This window comes from Portunus trituberculatus, chromosome 21 (assembly GCF_017591435.1).
Source record: "Portunus trituberculatus isolate SZX2019 chromosome 21, ASM1759143v1, whole genome shotgun sequence".
Lineage (NCBI taxonomy): Eukaryota > Metazoa > Arthropoda > Malacostraca > Decapoda > Portunidae > Portunus > Portunus trituberculatus.
This window is the reverse complement of record NC_059275.1, coordinates 10,599,984-10,614,280: the sequence shown is the minus strand read 5'-3', so window position 1 is coordinate 10,614,280 and position 14,297 is coordinate 10,599,984. Positions and strand designations below refer to the sequence as shown.

Below are 14,297 nucleotides of genomic sequence, written 5' to 3'. Positions count from 1 at the left end.
TGTTGCATCCCTTTCTATCTTTTATCGCTATTTTCATGCTAACTGTTCTACTGATCTTGCAAACTGCATGCCTCCCCTTCTCCTGCAGCCTCGCTGCACAAGGCTTTCTTCTTCCTCTCATCCCTGTTCTGTCCAACTCTCTAATGCAAGAGTTAACCAGTACTCTCAATCATTCCTCCCTTTCTCTGGTAAACTCTGGAACTCCCTCCCTGCATCTGTATTTCCGAATTCCTACTACTTGTCTTTTAAAAGTATTGAGGCATTTGCTCCCCTACTTTGGCTGACGGTTTTTGCACTTTTGCCCTTGGCTGGCCCTCTTCCCTACGTAAAAAAAAAAAAAAAAAAAAATGAGTACCTGAACGTAATGTGGTCTCATTGACCCATGGGAGAGGGTACATACCAAAACACTTGGCAGAGCTTATTGGTGTGTGAACCCAGTAAGGTTGCAAAGCACTTCGTAGGCTCAGGGTTGGAGTTGGTGGGAAACAAGGGTAGGGAAAAACCAGTGTGTCTCATCAGGACTTGCTGTGGATGCTATGCTTGGCCTCCTGTGATATAGTACAATGAGGCCTTTGCACCAGAGGCTCACAAGGCAAAGAGTGTTTGACAAGGCAAAAAGTGTGAGTGGTGTGTATGTGAATGTTTGGTGCTGCTCCATGTGTGATTACTAGCCTGGTACGTATATGGATAGTATATATCTTAAATGAATAGTAAATACCCCAAGGCAAAATGCTTCAGCTTAAGAACTTTTGTGGGTTATTTAGTGCACAAATCAAAACTGACTAGTGTTTTTATATAATAATATGAAATCTTAATTCTAAGCCAGGCTTAAGCTTAGCCATATTTTGAGTTATCCATAACTAGCCTTCCTGATCTCTTCATAGAGAAAATTTTGACTTGTTTCAAACAAACCCTGAAAAACTAAAATAGTTCAGGTCATTTAAAATTCTAGTTAAAGAATTAGGATTGGTTCGTCCTTTGAATGTTCATTACTTGGGTATCATCATTCTCCTTCTCAATGTTATGGAAGCTGAGTCAAGGTGTAGACTTTGATGTGTTAGTCCTATACATTGTCATTAATTTTGTAGTAAATGTACTGCAAGGTTGATAAAATCACAGCTCTTCAGTAGCTTAAATGTAGGCACTACCAGTAAGATTTCACTTTTATTATGTTACTCATACCTCTCTATCCCTCACTACCAACATGCTTCTTCTGAGTACTGACCTTGTACTGACACGTGCCTGTTCCAGCAGCGACACAGAGAGTGCAAGAGGCCATGCTGCCACCCATCCTGCCTCCCTCAAAGACAAACTTGGACAGTTTACAAAGGTCTTCAAAAAGCCAAAGACTGACCAGGTGATACAAGTTATATGTTACAACATGTTAAAGTATAATTGATTATTATAATTTCTAAGTCTTCATATCTTCAGGATGCAATTTTATTGATAGGTTCATGTGAGTATTTTTGGTGTGTTTATTTACAATGCATTCTGCATTTTATCTATTCATTAAACAGCAAGAGAAAAGTTGTCAGTGACCAGCAGTTGTTTCAGTACAAAAAAAGTGAGAGTACCTATCCATGATTAATTTTTTAAAAATCCTGCAAATAAAAATATCCAAGGTTAAGTACAAAGACAAAAATCTTAGAAATATAGAATTCCAGACTATCTTAACCATTTTTTTTTTTTTTTACTTCACCCATTGAACTTTATATACCATCACCCATCATGGTGAATATTATATATATATATATATATATATATATATATATATATATATATATATATATATATATATATATATATATATATATATATATATATATATATATATATATATATATATATATATATATATATATATATATATATATATATATATATATATATGTGTGTGTGTGTGTATATATATATATATATATATATATATATATATATATATATATATATATATATATATATATATATATATATATATATATATATATATATATATATATATATATATATATGTGTGTGTGTGTGTGTATATGTATATATATATATATATATATATATATATATATATATATATATATATATATATATATATATATATATATATATATATATATATATATATATATATATATATATATATATATATATATATATATATATATATATATATATATATATATATATATATATATATATATATATATATATATATATATATATATATATATATATATATATATATATATATATATATATATATATATATATATATATATATATATATATATATATATATATATATATATATATATATATATATATATATATATATATATATATATATATATATATATATATATATATATATATATATATATATATATATATATATATATATATATATATATATATATATATATATATATATATATATATATATATATATATATATATATATATATATATATATATATATATATATATATATATATATATATATATATATATATATATATATATATATATATATATATATATATATATATATATATATATATATATATATATATATATATATATATATATATATATATATATATATATATATATATATATATATATATATATATATATATATATATATATATATATATATATATATATATATATATATATATATATATATATATATATATATATCTCTCTCTCTCTCTCTCTCTCTCTCTCTCTCTCTCTTCACATACACACACCTGGAACGGAGAAGGAGAGAGGGGATCTGCTACAAGTTTATAAATTGATCAACAGAATGCCAAGTGGATAATGAGAATCTAATCCTGAGAAAAGAATATGACATTCGAAGCACAAGATCACATAGTAAAAAGCTGAGGAAGGGAAGATGTCTAAGAGATATTAAGAAATATATTTTCCCGCAAAGATGTGTTGAGACTTGGAACAGTTTGAGTGAAGAAGTGGTGTCAGCAACGAGTGTGCATAGTTTTAAAGAAAAATTGGATATGGAGACGGGGCCACACGAGCATTAAAGCCCTCAGGCCCTGTAAAAGTACAACTTGGTAAATACACACTCTCAGGACACCGAATAGGCACACGCATCTGAGCAGCTCGCAGAGGAGTTGGACTCTGGCCTAGACGTATGTACAGGGGGAGAGGGGGCCATAGGTTCTCCTATCTCCAAATTAAATGTGTTATATCACATATAAGGAATATATAACGAGTGAGAGATGAAACCAAGTAGCGCTGCCAGGCGTATGGCGGAATCAAAACATACGCCAAGCGATAGCCATCCCTTTATAGAAACCCCTGTTGGTTTAAGGAAACTGACAGATGATACTATGGACAAGGATTTCTTGGGTTTCAGGGATGAACAAGGAAATAGAGAAGGCTAATCAACGTTGAAAGGGAATTAAGATATATGAAGGAGGTGATGTCCAGTCTTGTGGAAAAACAAGACCGACAACGGAGAACACAGCCCTGAAATTGAGAGTAGGTGAATGATGTGAAAAGGTTAATGCAATAAATCAGGAATTGAAAGAGGAGATTCAGGAAATAAGGAAGCAAAATGACGTTCTAAAAACAACATGCCAAAATTATGAAAGCTCTTTAAAGACCTTGCAGGCTAAAGTGCAGGACAGGATTACAGACAGGGCAGAAGGTGGAGTAGGTGATAACAAGTTGAAGGAACTAAGAAATTAATGGAAACAGGAGCAAGAAGAGGAAAAAGTCAAATTTTCAGAGGTGGTAAGGAAACAAATTCAGGAGAACACGAAAGTCGCTGTAATCGAAGTTATTAAAGAGAAAGATGATATGGTGCGGGATGCTGTGGACAAGAAAAAAAAAGTAAAGAAAAATCCAAATAAATTCACTAGAGAACGTGAAGAAAAGGAAATGGCCAAAACTATTATCAAATGAGTACAAGACAGCACACAAGAATTTGACCAGGAGGTGGAGGGAGTGATCAGACTGGGAAGATACAGTGTAGGGGGTAAGAGACCAATGAAGGTGAGAATGAGATCTCAAGTGGCTGTAGAAGAAATTCTGGCTAGAAAAGGGAAGCTGGTCGATGATGATGAGCACAAGGATATATGGATAAAAAGAGATATGAACTTAGAGGAAAAGGAAAAGGAGAAAGGGCTAAGAAGTGGAGCTAAGGAAAAAAAGAAACAAGGACAGAGATGAAGAATTTTTACTGGAGGGTTCTGAATAAGAGACTAAGGAAGTGGTACCTAAGGAAAAAAGAAGAGGTCATTGAGGAGGCAATAAATTAAGAGTGACTTATACTAACATAGATAGGTTGTTATCAAGCATATTGGAAGTTCGGGATTATTTGAAAGAGAAGAAGCCAGATGTAATGTGCATCATTGAAACAAAACTGAGAGCAGAGATCCATGTCAACTTTAAAGAGGAAGGATATAATACCTGGAGGAAGGACAGGAAGGATAAAGGGGGAGGAGGAATGCTAATAATGGTTCGTGATAATATATGTGTGGAGGATGTGCAATATGGTGAAAGTGGAAGTAATGGGAATAACAATCAGAACAGAAGATTTGAAGAAAAGAAAATTATAGTTACGTACATATGTTCCACCAAAGACTAATACATGGGTATCAGAAGAGCATAAAGATATGCAAAGAGAGGTGATAAAGTGACTAGATAACATGATAAGAAGAGATAGAAGAATACTCTTAGTTGGAGACTTTAACTGTAAAAAAATAAACTGGAGAGATGGAAGTAATGGATAATGCTGGGCAGTGGAGCAAGGAAGTGTTACAGTGGACTATGGTTAATACAATGGACCAGTGGGTGGAGGAGTCAAGAAGGTACAGGGGGGAAGAAGAACCATTGTTGCTTGACCTAGTTTTTACAAAGAAACCAGAGCCTCCTCCAGTCATACAATACTTGAGTCTAATTAGAAGTGACCATGTGGTATTAGAGATGCAAATTCAGGAGGAAGATAAGTTACATAGAGGACTATAAAAAGAGAGAAATTAAATTATGCAAAAGTGGATTTTGAAAAATTAAGGAGTTATTTTGCTGATATTGAGTGGAGTAATATTATGTACAGAAAGACTGTACTAGGGAAATATGATATATTCTTACAGAAATACAATGAAGGAGTAAAAAAGTTTGTTCCTGTGTATAGAATTCAGAAAAAAAATACATGCTTGGTACAATGCTAGATGCATACAAGCAAAAAAGGCAAAAGCAGGGAAACGACTAAAACAGATGGCAGTACAAAGATGCTAGAAATGAATATATTAGAGTAAGGAGAGAGGAAGAAAGAAATTTTGAGAAAGATGTAGTGGATAAAAGCAAAGATGAACCCAAGCTTTTCTACAAGTTTATAAACGACAAAACAAAGAATAAGGAATCAATTGAAAAAATAATTAAAGAAGGGAAGACATACCAAACAGAGAAGAAATTGCGTGAAATAATGAGTGAGAGCTTCAAAATGGTGTTCACAGCAGAAGATGATTTCACAGAACCTAATAGGACATGGATTACAGGAGATTGCAGTGCACAAATAGGATAATGGAAGATTATTGGATAAGTTGGAAGTCAGAAAAGCAATGGGGCCAGATGGTGTATCAGGCTGGGTGTTAAAAGAATGTAAATAGCATCTACTGGATCCAATTTGAGAAATAATTAAAAGTTCAATAAATGAAGGGAAAGTTTCACTAGAATGGAAGAGAGCCAACATAATACCAATATTTAAAGGAGGAAAGGCAACTAAACCACTAAACTACAGACCAGTGTCAATTACAAGTTATGTGAAATGATTATAAAAGAAAAATGGGTTAAATTTCTAGAAGAGGAGCAAGTCATATCGAACAGACAATTTGGGTTCAGGGCAGGGCGGTTATGTGTATCACACTTATTAAGCTTCTACTCGAGGGTTATTGCAGGACTTGAAAACAGAGATGGATGGGTAGACACAGTATACCTGGATATTAAAAAGGCATTTGATAAAGTCCCTCATGGAAGACTACTTTGGAAACTAGAGAACATAGGAGGACTGCGAGGAATTTTGCTCAAATGGGCAAGAGATTATTTGAAGGATAGGGAAATGAGAACTGTGATCAGAGATCATACTCATCTTGGGGTAAAGTAACTAGCGGAGTGCCACAAGGGTCAGTGTTTGCCCCCATCATGTTTCAGATTTTTGTAAATGGCATTCACATTGGGATAAACAGTTATATAAATTTATTTGCTGATGATGCAAAGCTACTAAGAGTTATCAAAACCAGAGAGGACTGTCTGCTGTTGCAGGAAGATATAAACAAGATCTATGACTGGAGCAGGAAGTGGAAATTGGAGTTTAATGCCAAGAAATGTCACATAATGGAACTAGAAAAGAGTAAGAGAAGACTGGTATGGAACTACAGGCAACCCCCACACAACAAAATTTCGCTACAACGAACATTTCCTTTTACTACAATCTGCTCGTATAACGAGCACCAAACTCGCTTTAACAAAATTTTATCCTGGTAATTTTTTCCAAGTTTTAAAGCCCCGCCGTATCACACAAGTCAATACGCTTTTGAATACACCAGCACCTCTCTTGGACAACATGCGCACCATTCACTCCCTTACCCTAACTCGCTCTTAGTTAAAAACAAACACAGGGTCCAGCACCAGCTCGTCATTTCACTCTCAACATGCCACCAAAATTCCCTGCAACCAGCCCTGCAATGTTGCCTAGCATTGTTAAGAAGAAAAGGAAGTCTCTTACTCTCAAAGTGAAGCTGGATATTATTCACAGACACGAGAGAGGCAAGAAAACTAATAGCATTGCTCGCCACCATGGCTTGACCCCATCTCTCTCTCTCTCTCTCTCTCTCTCTCTCTCTCCATGTAGGAATACATCAGTGCTGGGCACTTATTCCTCCCATACATTGCTTTACACTGTACACATTATTGCCAAAATGTTACCAAAAAGTACATGAGCGTAAAGCCCAGGCCCTGTAAAACTACAACTAGGTAAAAATACACACACACACACATGGACAAATAAATGATAAAGAAATTGATAAGTACTATAATAAGACCCAGATTGGAATATTCAGAAGTTGTGTGGACCCCTCATTAAAAGAAACACAAGGAAATTGGAGAGACTACAAAAAATGGCTACAAGAATGGTTCCAGAAATTAAAGGGATGACATATGAGGAGAGACTAAAAGCTATGGATCTACCAACCCTAGAACAGAAAAAAGAGAGAGGGGATCTGATACAAGTTTATAAATTGATTAATGGAATGGATCAAGTGGATAATGAGAAACTGATCCTGAGAGAAGAATATGACATTAGAAACAAGATCGCATAGTAAGAAACTGAGGAAGGGAAGATGTCTGAGAGATGTTAAAAAATATAGTTTCCTGCAAAGATGTGTTGAGACTTGGAACAGTTTGAGTGAGGAAGTGGTGTCAGCAACGAGTGTGCATAGTTTTAAAGAAAAATTGGATAAGTGTAGATCTGGAGATGGGGCCACACGAGCATAAAGCCCAGTCCCTGTAAAACTACAGCTAGGTAAATACAACTAGGTAAATACACACACACACACTTTAAATTACAGACTAACTAGTATAATATGCAAGATGTGTGAAAGAGTAATGAAGAAACCATGGATAGAGTTTCTTGAAGACAACAAATTATTATCAAATAGCCAATTTGGTTTTAGAAAAGGTTGCTCGTGTGTAACAAATTTACGGAGTTTCTACTCAAGAATAGTTGATAGAGTACAAGAGAAAGAGGGATGGATTGACTGTATTTATATGGATTTAAAAATTACTGTGGAAGTTAGAGGAGAAGGGTGGCTTAAAAGTTTCCAGCAAAGATGTGTTGAGACTGGGAACAGTTTGAGTGAAGAAGTGGTGTCAGCAAGGAGTGTGCATAGTTTTAAAGAAAAATTGGATAAGTGTAGATATGGAGTCAGGCCACACAAGCGTAAAGCCCAGACCCTGTAAAACTACAACTAGGGAAATACAACTAGGTAAAATACACACACACACACACACACACACACACACACACACACACACACACACACAACCAAAATTGTTCTATAGATTCATAAATGGAAAAATTAGACAAAGAGAAACAATAGAAAGGTTAAAAGGAGAGAACGGGATGGTGGAAGACCCAAAAACTATGGCAGAACTATTAAATAATAAATTCCAGGAGGTCTTTACTAAGGAATCTAAATTTGAAAGGCCACAGGGTAATAGAGAGACAGTCTATATGAAAGAGATTAAAGTAACCAAGCTTGAAATAAAAGAATTAATGAAGGAACTGGATGAAGACAAGGCAATGGGACCAGATGAAGTCTCAGGCAGAATACTGAAAGAATGTAGGGATGAACTAGCAAGTCCTATATACAACATCATAAAATGCTCAATAGAAAATGGAACAGTACCAGTAGAATGGAAAAGAGCTGAGGTGGTTCCCATATATAAGAGCGGAAGGAAGGAAGAACCTTTAAATTACAGACCGGTATCACTAACTAGTGTAATATGCAAGATGTGTGAAAGAATAATAAAGAAACAATGGATCGAGTTCCTTGAAGACAACAAATTAATATCAAATAGCCAATTTGGTTTTAGGAAAAGATGGTCTTGTGTAACTAATTTACTGAGTTTCTATTCTAGAATAGTTGATAGAGTACAAGAGAGAGAGGGATGTGTTGACTGTATTTATTTGGATTTAAAAAAGGCGTTTGACAAAGTGCCACATGCAAGATTACTATGGAAGTTAGAGGAGAAGGGTGGCTTAAAAGGAAGCACATTGAGATGGATAGAAAATTATTTGAGGGGGAGAGAAATAAGGACAGTAGTTAAAGATATGAAGTCCAAGTGGAGAGCAGTAGAAAGCGGAGTGCCACAGGGGTCAGTATTGGCACCAATACTTTTCCTCATTTATATTAACGACATGCCAGAAGGAGTGAACAGCTACATAAATCTGTTTGCAGATGATACGAAACTGTGCAGAGTTATAAAGCAAAAAGAGGATTGTGAAATACTGCAAGAAGACCTAAATAAGATATGGGAATGGAGCAAAAAGTGGGAAATGGAATTCAATGTGAACAAAAGCCATGTCATGGAAATGGGAAAGAGTGAAAGACAACCCGTGGGAATCTATAAGATGGGAGATGGAGTAGAACTGGAGAAAGTAAAAAAGGAAAAGGACTTAGGAGTGACGATGGAAGAAAACAATCAACCAGTAAGCCATATTGATACAATTTTTAGAGAAACATATAATTTGTTAAGGAATATTGGAGTAGCATTTCACCACTGGGACAAAGAAATGATGAAGAAATTGATAAGTACTTTAATAAGACCCAGATTGGAATATGCAGGAGTAGTGTGGACCCCTTATAAAAAGAAACACAAAAGGAAATTAGAGAGACTACAAAAAATGGCTACAAGAATGGTTCCAGAATTTGAAGGGATGACATATGAGGAGAGACTAAAGGCTATGGATCTACCAACCCTGGAACAAAGAAGGGAGAGAGGAGACCTGATACAAGTTTTTAAATTGATCAAAGGAATGGACCAAGTGGATAATGAGAAACTGATCCTGAGAGAAGAATATGACATTTGAAGCACAAGATCGCATAGTAAAAAGCTGAGAAAAGGAAGATGTCTGAGAGATGTTAGAAAATATAGTTTCCCACAAAGATGTATTGAGACGTGGAACAGTTTAAATGAAGAAGTAGTGTCTGCAACGAGTGTGCATACTTTTAAAGTAAGATTGGATAAGTGTAGATATGGAGACGGGGCCACACGAGCATAAAGCCCAGGCCCTGTAAACCTACAACTAAGTAAATACAACTAGGTAAATACACACACACACACACACACACACACACACACACACACACACACACACACACACACACAGATGATACGAAACTGTGCGGAATTATAAAGCAAAAAGAGGATTGTGAAATACTGCAAGAAGACCTAAATAAGATCTGGGAATGGAGTAAAAAGTGGGAAATGGAATTCAATGTGGACAAAAGCCATGTCGTGGAAATGGGGAAAAAGTGAAAGACGATCCTTGGGAATCTATAATATGGGAGATGGAGTAGAACTGGAGAAAGTAAAAAAGGAAAAGGACTTAGGACTGACGATGGAAGAAAACAATCAACCGGTAAGCCATATTGATAGAATTTTTAGAGACATAATTTGCTAAGGAATATTGGAGTAGCATTTCACTACATGCACAAAGAAATGATGAAGAAATTGATAAGTACTATAATAAGACCCAGATTGGAATATGCAGGAGTAGTGTGGACCCCTCATAAAAAGAAACACATAAGGAAGTTGGAGAGACTACAAAAAATGGCTACAAGAATGGTTCCAGAATTTGAAGGCATGACATATGAGGAGAGACTAAAAGCTATGGATCTACCAACCCTGGAACAAAGAAGGGAGAGAGGGGATCTGATACAAGTTGATCAACGGAATGGACCAAGTGGATAATGAGAAACTGATCTTGAGAGATGAATATGACATTCGAAGCACAAGATCGCATAGTAAAAAACTGAGAAAGGGAAGATGTCTGAGAGATGTTAAAAAATATAGTTTCCCGCAAAGATGTATTGAGACATGGAACAGTTTGAACGAAGAAGTAGTTTCTGCAACGAGTGTGCATACTTTTAAAGTAAGATTGGATAAGTGTAGATATGGAGACGGGGCCACACGAGCATAAAGCCCAGGCCCTGTAAAACTACAACTAGGTAAATACGCTAGACGCGGTCGAGGAAGGACGCAGTACTCGCTCCGAGAATCAGCTGATCTCCACTACCTGTTGTTTGGGTTTGCAGTGGCCTGGGAGTAGTAGACTCGTTTTCATGAATACAGTGTTACAAAATCATGAGTAAGGAAGAGATTCCATCTAAATGCAGGTATGAGACACGGGAAAGAATGAATGATGATGACTATGTTGGTGAGGGAGAAAGAGCATTTGAAGGCTTTGATACTATTGAACGTAAATTAGATAAATGGATAAAGGAGAGTATGGGAATGAAAGAGAATGAAGAAGAGCTCCAGAAATTGAAAGGAAGGATAAAAAGAGTGGAAGAAAAGGAAACTAGGCTAAGAACAGAAAATTAAAAATTAAAAAAGGAAGTAGCTAACTACAAGAAATTGATGGAAGAAGGACTCGGTAAGGCCGAGAAAGAAAAAGAGGAACTGAAAGATCTAGTTAACAAAGAAGAGGAAAGAGTACAAGACGTGATTAAAAAAGAAGTACAGGCATGGAGAATCCAAGATAAGAGAGACAAGGAATCATTTCAGGAAGTATTTCAAGAACAGTTAAAAGAAAGAGATGAAAATATGACAAACAAAATGATTGGAGTCCTTAAGAAAAAAGAAAATTTAGTAAGAGAAATTGCAGATAAAAAAAAAAGTTATTATTTTTGGCCTGAAAGAAAAAAAATGTTGAATATAGACCAAGACGGGAAAAGGACGATATGAAATCAGTAAAAGACCTACTAAAACACCTAAATGACGAGGATAGACAGAACTTAGAAGAAATCCATAGAGTGGGACCATATCAAGAAGGAACAGTGAGACCAATTGACACTACTAAAATCACAAGCAGCAACAGAAGAAATACTATGTAGAAAAACAAAACTCAGAGAAACAGAAGGTTGCAATATATATATATATATATATATATATATATATATATATATATATATATATATATATATATATATATATATATATATATATATATATAAAGAAAAATAGAAACGAGGAGGAAAGGAAGAGACACAACGAACTGGTGGCAGAAACAAGGGAAAAAAATAGTGAAAGGTCAGAGGAGAAGAAGGCATTTTTTTGAGGAATTCTAGGAGACAGGATAAGGAAATGGTATATAAAAGAGAAGGAAGAGAAAAAAATGGAGCAAGTTCAACTAAAATGATAAGAACAAGAGATTAAAAATGATGTATAAGAACATAGATGGGGTTTTATCAAGTAAATTAGAATTAAGAGATTACATAAAGAAAGAAGAACCAGATATTGTATGCCTGGTGGAAACAAAGTTAAATGAGGCAATAAAAATAGACATAGATAAAAGGTATAATATATGGAGGAAAGACAGAGTGGATAAAAGAGGAGGAGGAGTCATGATGATGTTAAGGAAAGAGATGGTGGTAAATCAAGTGGAGTTTGGGGAAGGAGAATCAAAAATACTGTATATTAAGATACATATTAATAAAAAGGAGTTAACAATCATTGGAACATATGTGCCACCAAAAACAAATTCACGGACCAATCAAGAATATAAAGACATGATAAATAACAAAATAAGGAGTCTTACAAGAATCATTAAAGAAAGGAGAAAAGTGATATTAGTAAGAGATTTCAACTGTAAGGAGGTGGACTGGGAAAATTATGAAAGTGGTATGGGGGAAGAAGCCTTGGGAGACAGATTCCTGAATCTAATGATAGATAGTATGATGGTCCAAAGAGTAAAGGAAAACACAAGATTCAGAGGAAACGATGAGCCGGTGAGATTGGACCTAGTTTTTACAAGAGGTATACAAATGGACGATGATATAAGATACAAGTGCCCATTGGGAAAGAGTGACCATGTAATATTAGAAATGGATATAGAAGAGGGAAAGGAAGATAGAGACGAATCATACAAAGGAGACCGATTAAATTACAGAAAGGCTGATATTAAGAATCTCAAGAGCTATTTTAAAAACGTAAACTGGGAGGAGATGGAAAACTCAGAGACGGTGCAAGTGAAGTACAACTTATTTTTTGGAAATCTACAAACCAGGAGTCAGGGAATATGTCCCAAAATATATACCTAAAGAAGAAGGAAAGAAAGATTGGTTTAATGCAAGGTGTGCTTGGGCAAAAGAGAAAAGAGATGGAGCATGGAAAAGGTGGAGAAGAAACAGAAATCCAGAAAATAAGGAAAACTTCAAAACAGCAAGAAATTAATATGCTAAGGTGAGAAAGGAAGAAGAAAGGAACTATGAAAAGGACATTGTCGAAAAATGTAAGGAACAACCAAAATTGTTCTACAGATTCATAAATGGAAAAATAAGACAAAAAGAAACAACAGAAAGGTTAAAAAGGAGGGAATGGGATGCTGGAAGACCCAAAAAGTATGGCAGAACTGTTAAATAGTAAATTTCAGAAGGTCTTTATTAAGAAATCCAAATTTGAAAGACCACAGGGTAATAGAGAGACTGTCCAAGCTTGAAATAAAAGAGTTGATGATGGAATTAGATGAGGAGAAGGCAATGGGACCAGATGAAGTCTCAAGCAGAATATTAAAAGAATGTAGAGAAGAACTAGCAAGTCCTATACACAACATCATAAAGTGCTCAATAGAAAATCGAACAGTACCAGTAGAATGGAAAAGAGCTGAGGTGGTTCCCATATATAAGAGCGGAAGGAAGGAAGAACCTTTAAATTACAGACTGGTATCACTAACTAGTGTAATATGAAAGATGTGTGAAAGAGTAATAAAGAAACAATGGATTGAGTTTCTTGAAGACAACAAATTATTATCAAATAGCCAATTTGGTTTTAGAAAAGGTCGGTCGTGTGTAACAGATTTAATGAGTTTCTACTCTAGAATAGTTGATAAAGTACAAGAGAGAGAGGGATGGGTTGACTGTATTTATTTAGATTTTAAAAAGGTGTTTGATAAAGTGCCACATGAAAGATTACTGTGGAAGTTAGAGGAGAAGGGTGGCTTAAAAGGAAGCATATTGAGATGGATGGAAAATTACTTGAGGGGGAGAGAAATAAGGACAGTAGTTGAAAATATGAAGTCCAAGTAGATAGCGGAGTTCCACAGGGGTCAGTATTGGCGCCAATTCTTTTTCTCATATATATAAACAACATGGCCAGAGGGAGTGAACAGCTACATAAATCTGTTCGCGGACGATGCGAAACTGTGCAGAGTCATAAAACAAAGAGGATTGTGAAATACTGCAGGAAGACTTAAACAAGATCTGGAAATGGAGTAAAAAATGAGAGATGGAATTTAATGTGGACAAATGCCATGTCATGGAAATGGGAAAAAGTGAACAACAACCAATGGGAATCTATAAGATGGGAGATGGAGTAGAACTAGAAAAAGTAAAAAAAGGAAAAGGATTTGGGAGCGACGATGGAAGAAAACAATCAGCCGGTAAGCCATATTGATAGAATTTTCAGAGAGACATATAATTTGCTAAGGAATATTGGATTAGCATTTCACTATATGGACAAAGAAATGATGAAGAAATTGATAAGTACTAAAA

The 14,297-nt window shown here is 34.9% G+C and overlaps 1 protein-coding gene across 12 annotated transcripts in view; it reads left to right on the top strand.

The window, feature by feature from the left end:
* Window positions 1-14,297, top strand: part of LOC123507112 (fasciclin-3-like) — a 944,731-nt gene that overhangs the window by 901,011 nt on the left and 29,423 nt on the right. For 9 of the 12 annotated variants that reach the window (XM_045259686.1, XM_045259684.1, XM_045259682.1 and 6 more), the window contains one exon: window positions 1,252-1,357. In XM_045259686.1, coding sequence (XP_045115621.1) covers window positions 1,252-1,357 — 106 coding nt within the window. The remainder of the gene's footprint in view (window positions 1-1,251; window positions 1,358-14,297) is intronic. The other 3 variants (XM_045259685.1, XM_045259690.1, XM_045259693.1) reach the window with 1 other exon arrangement.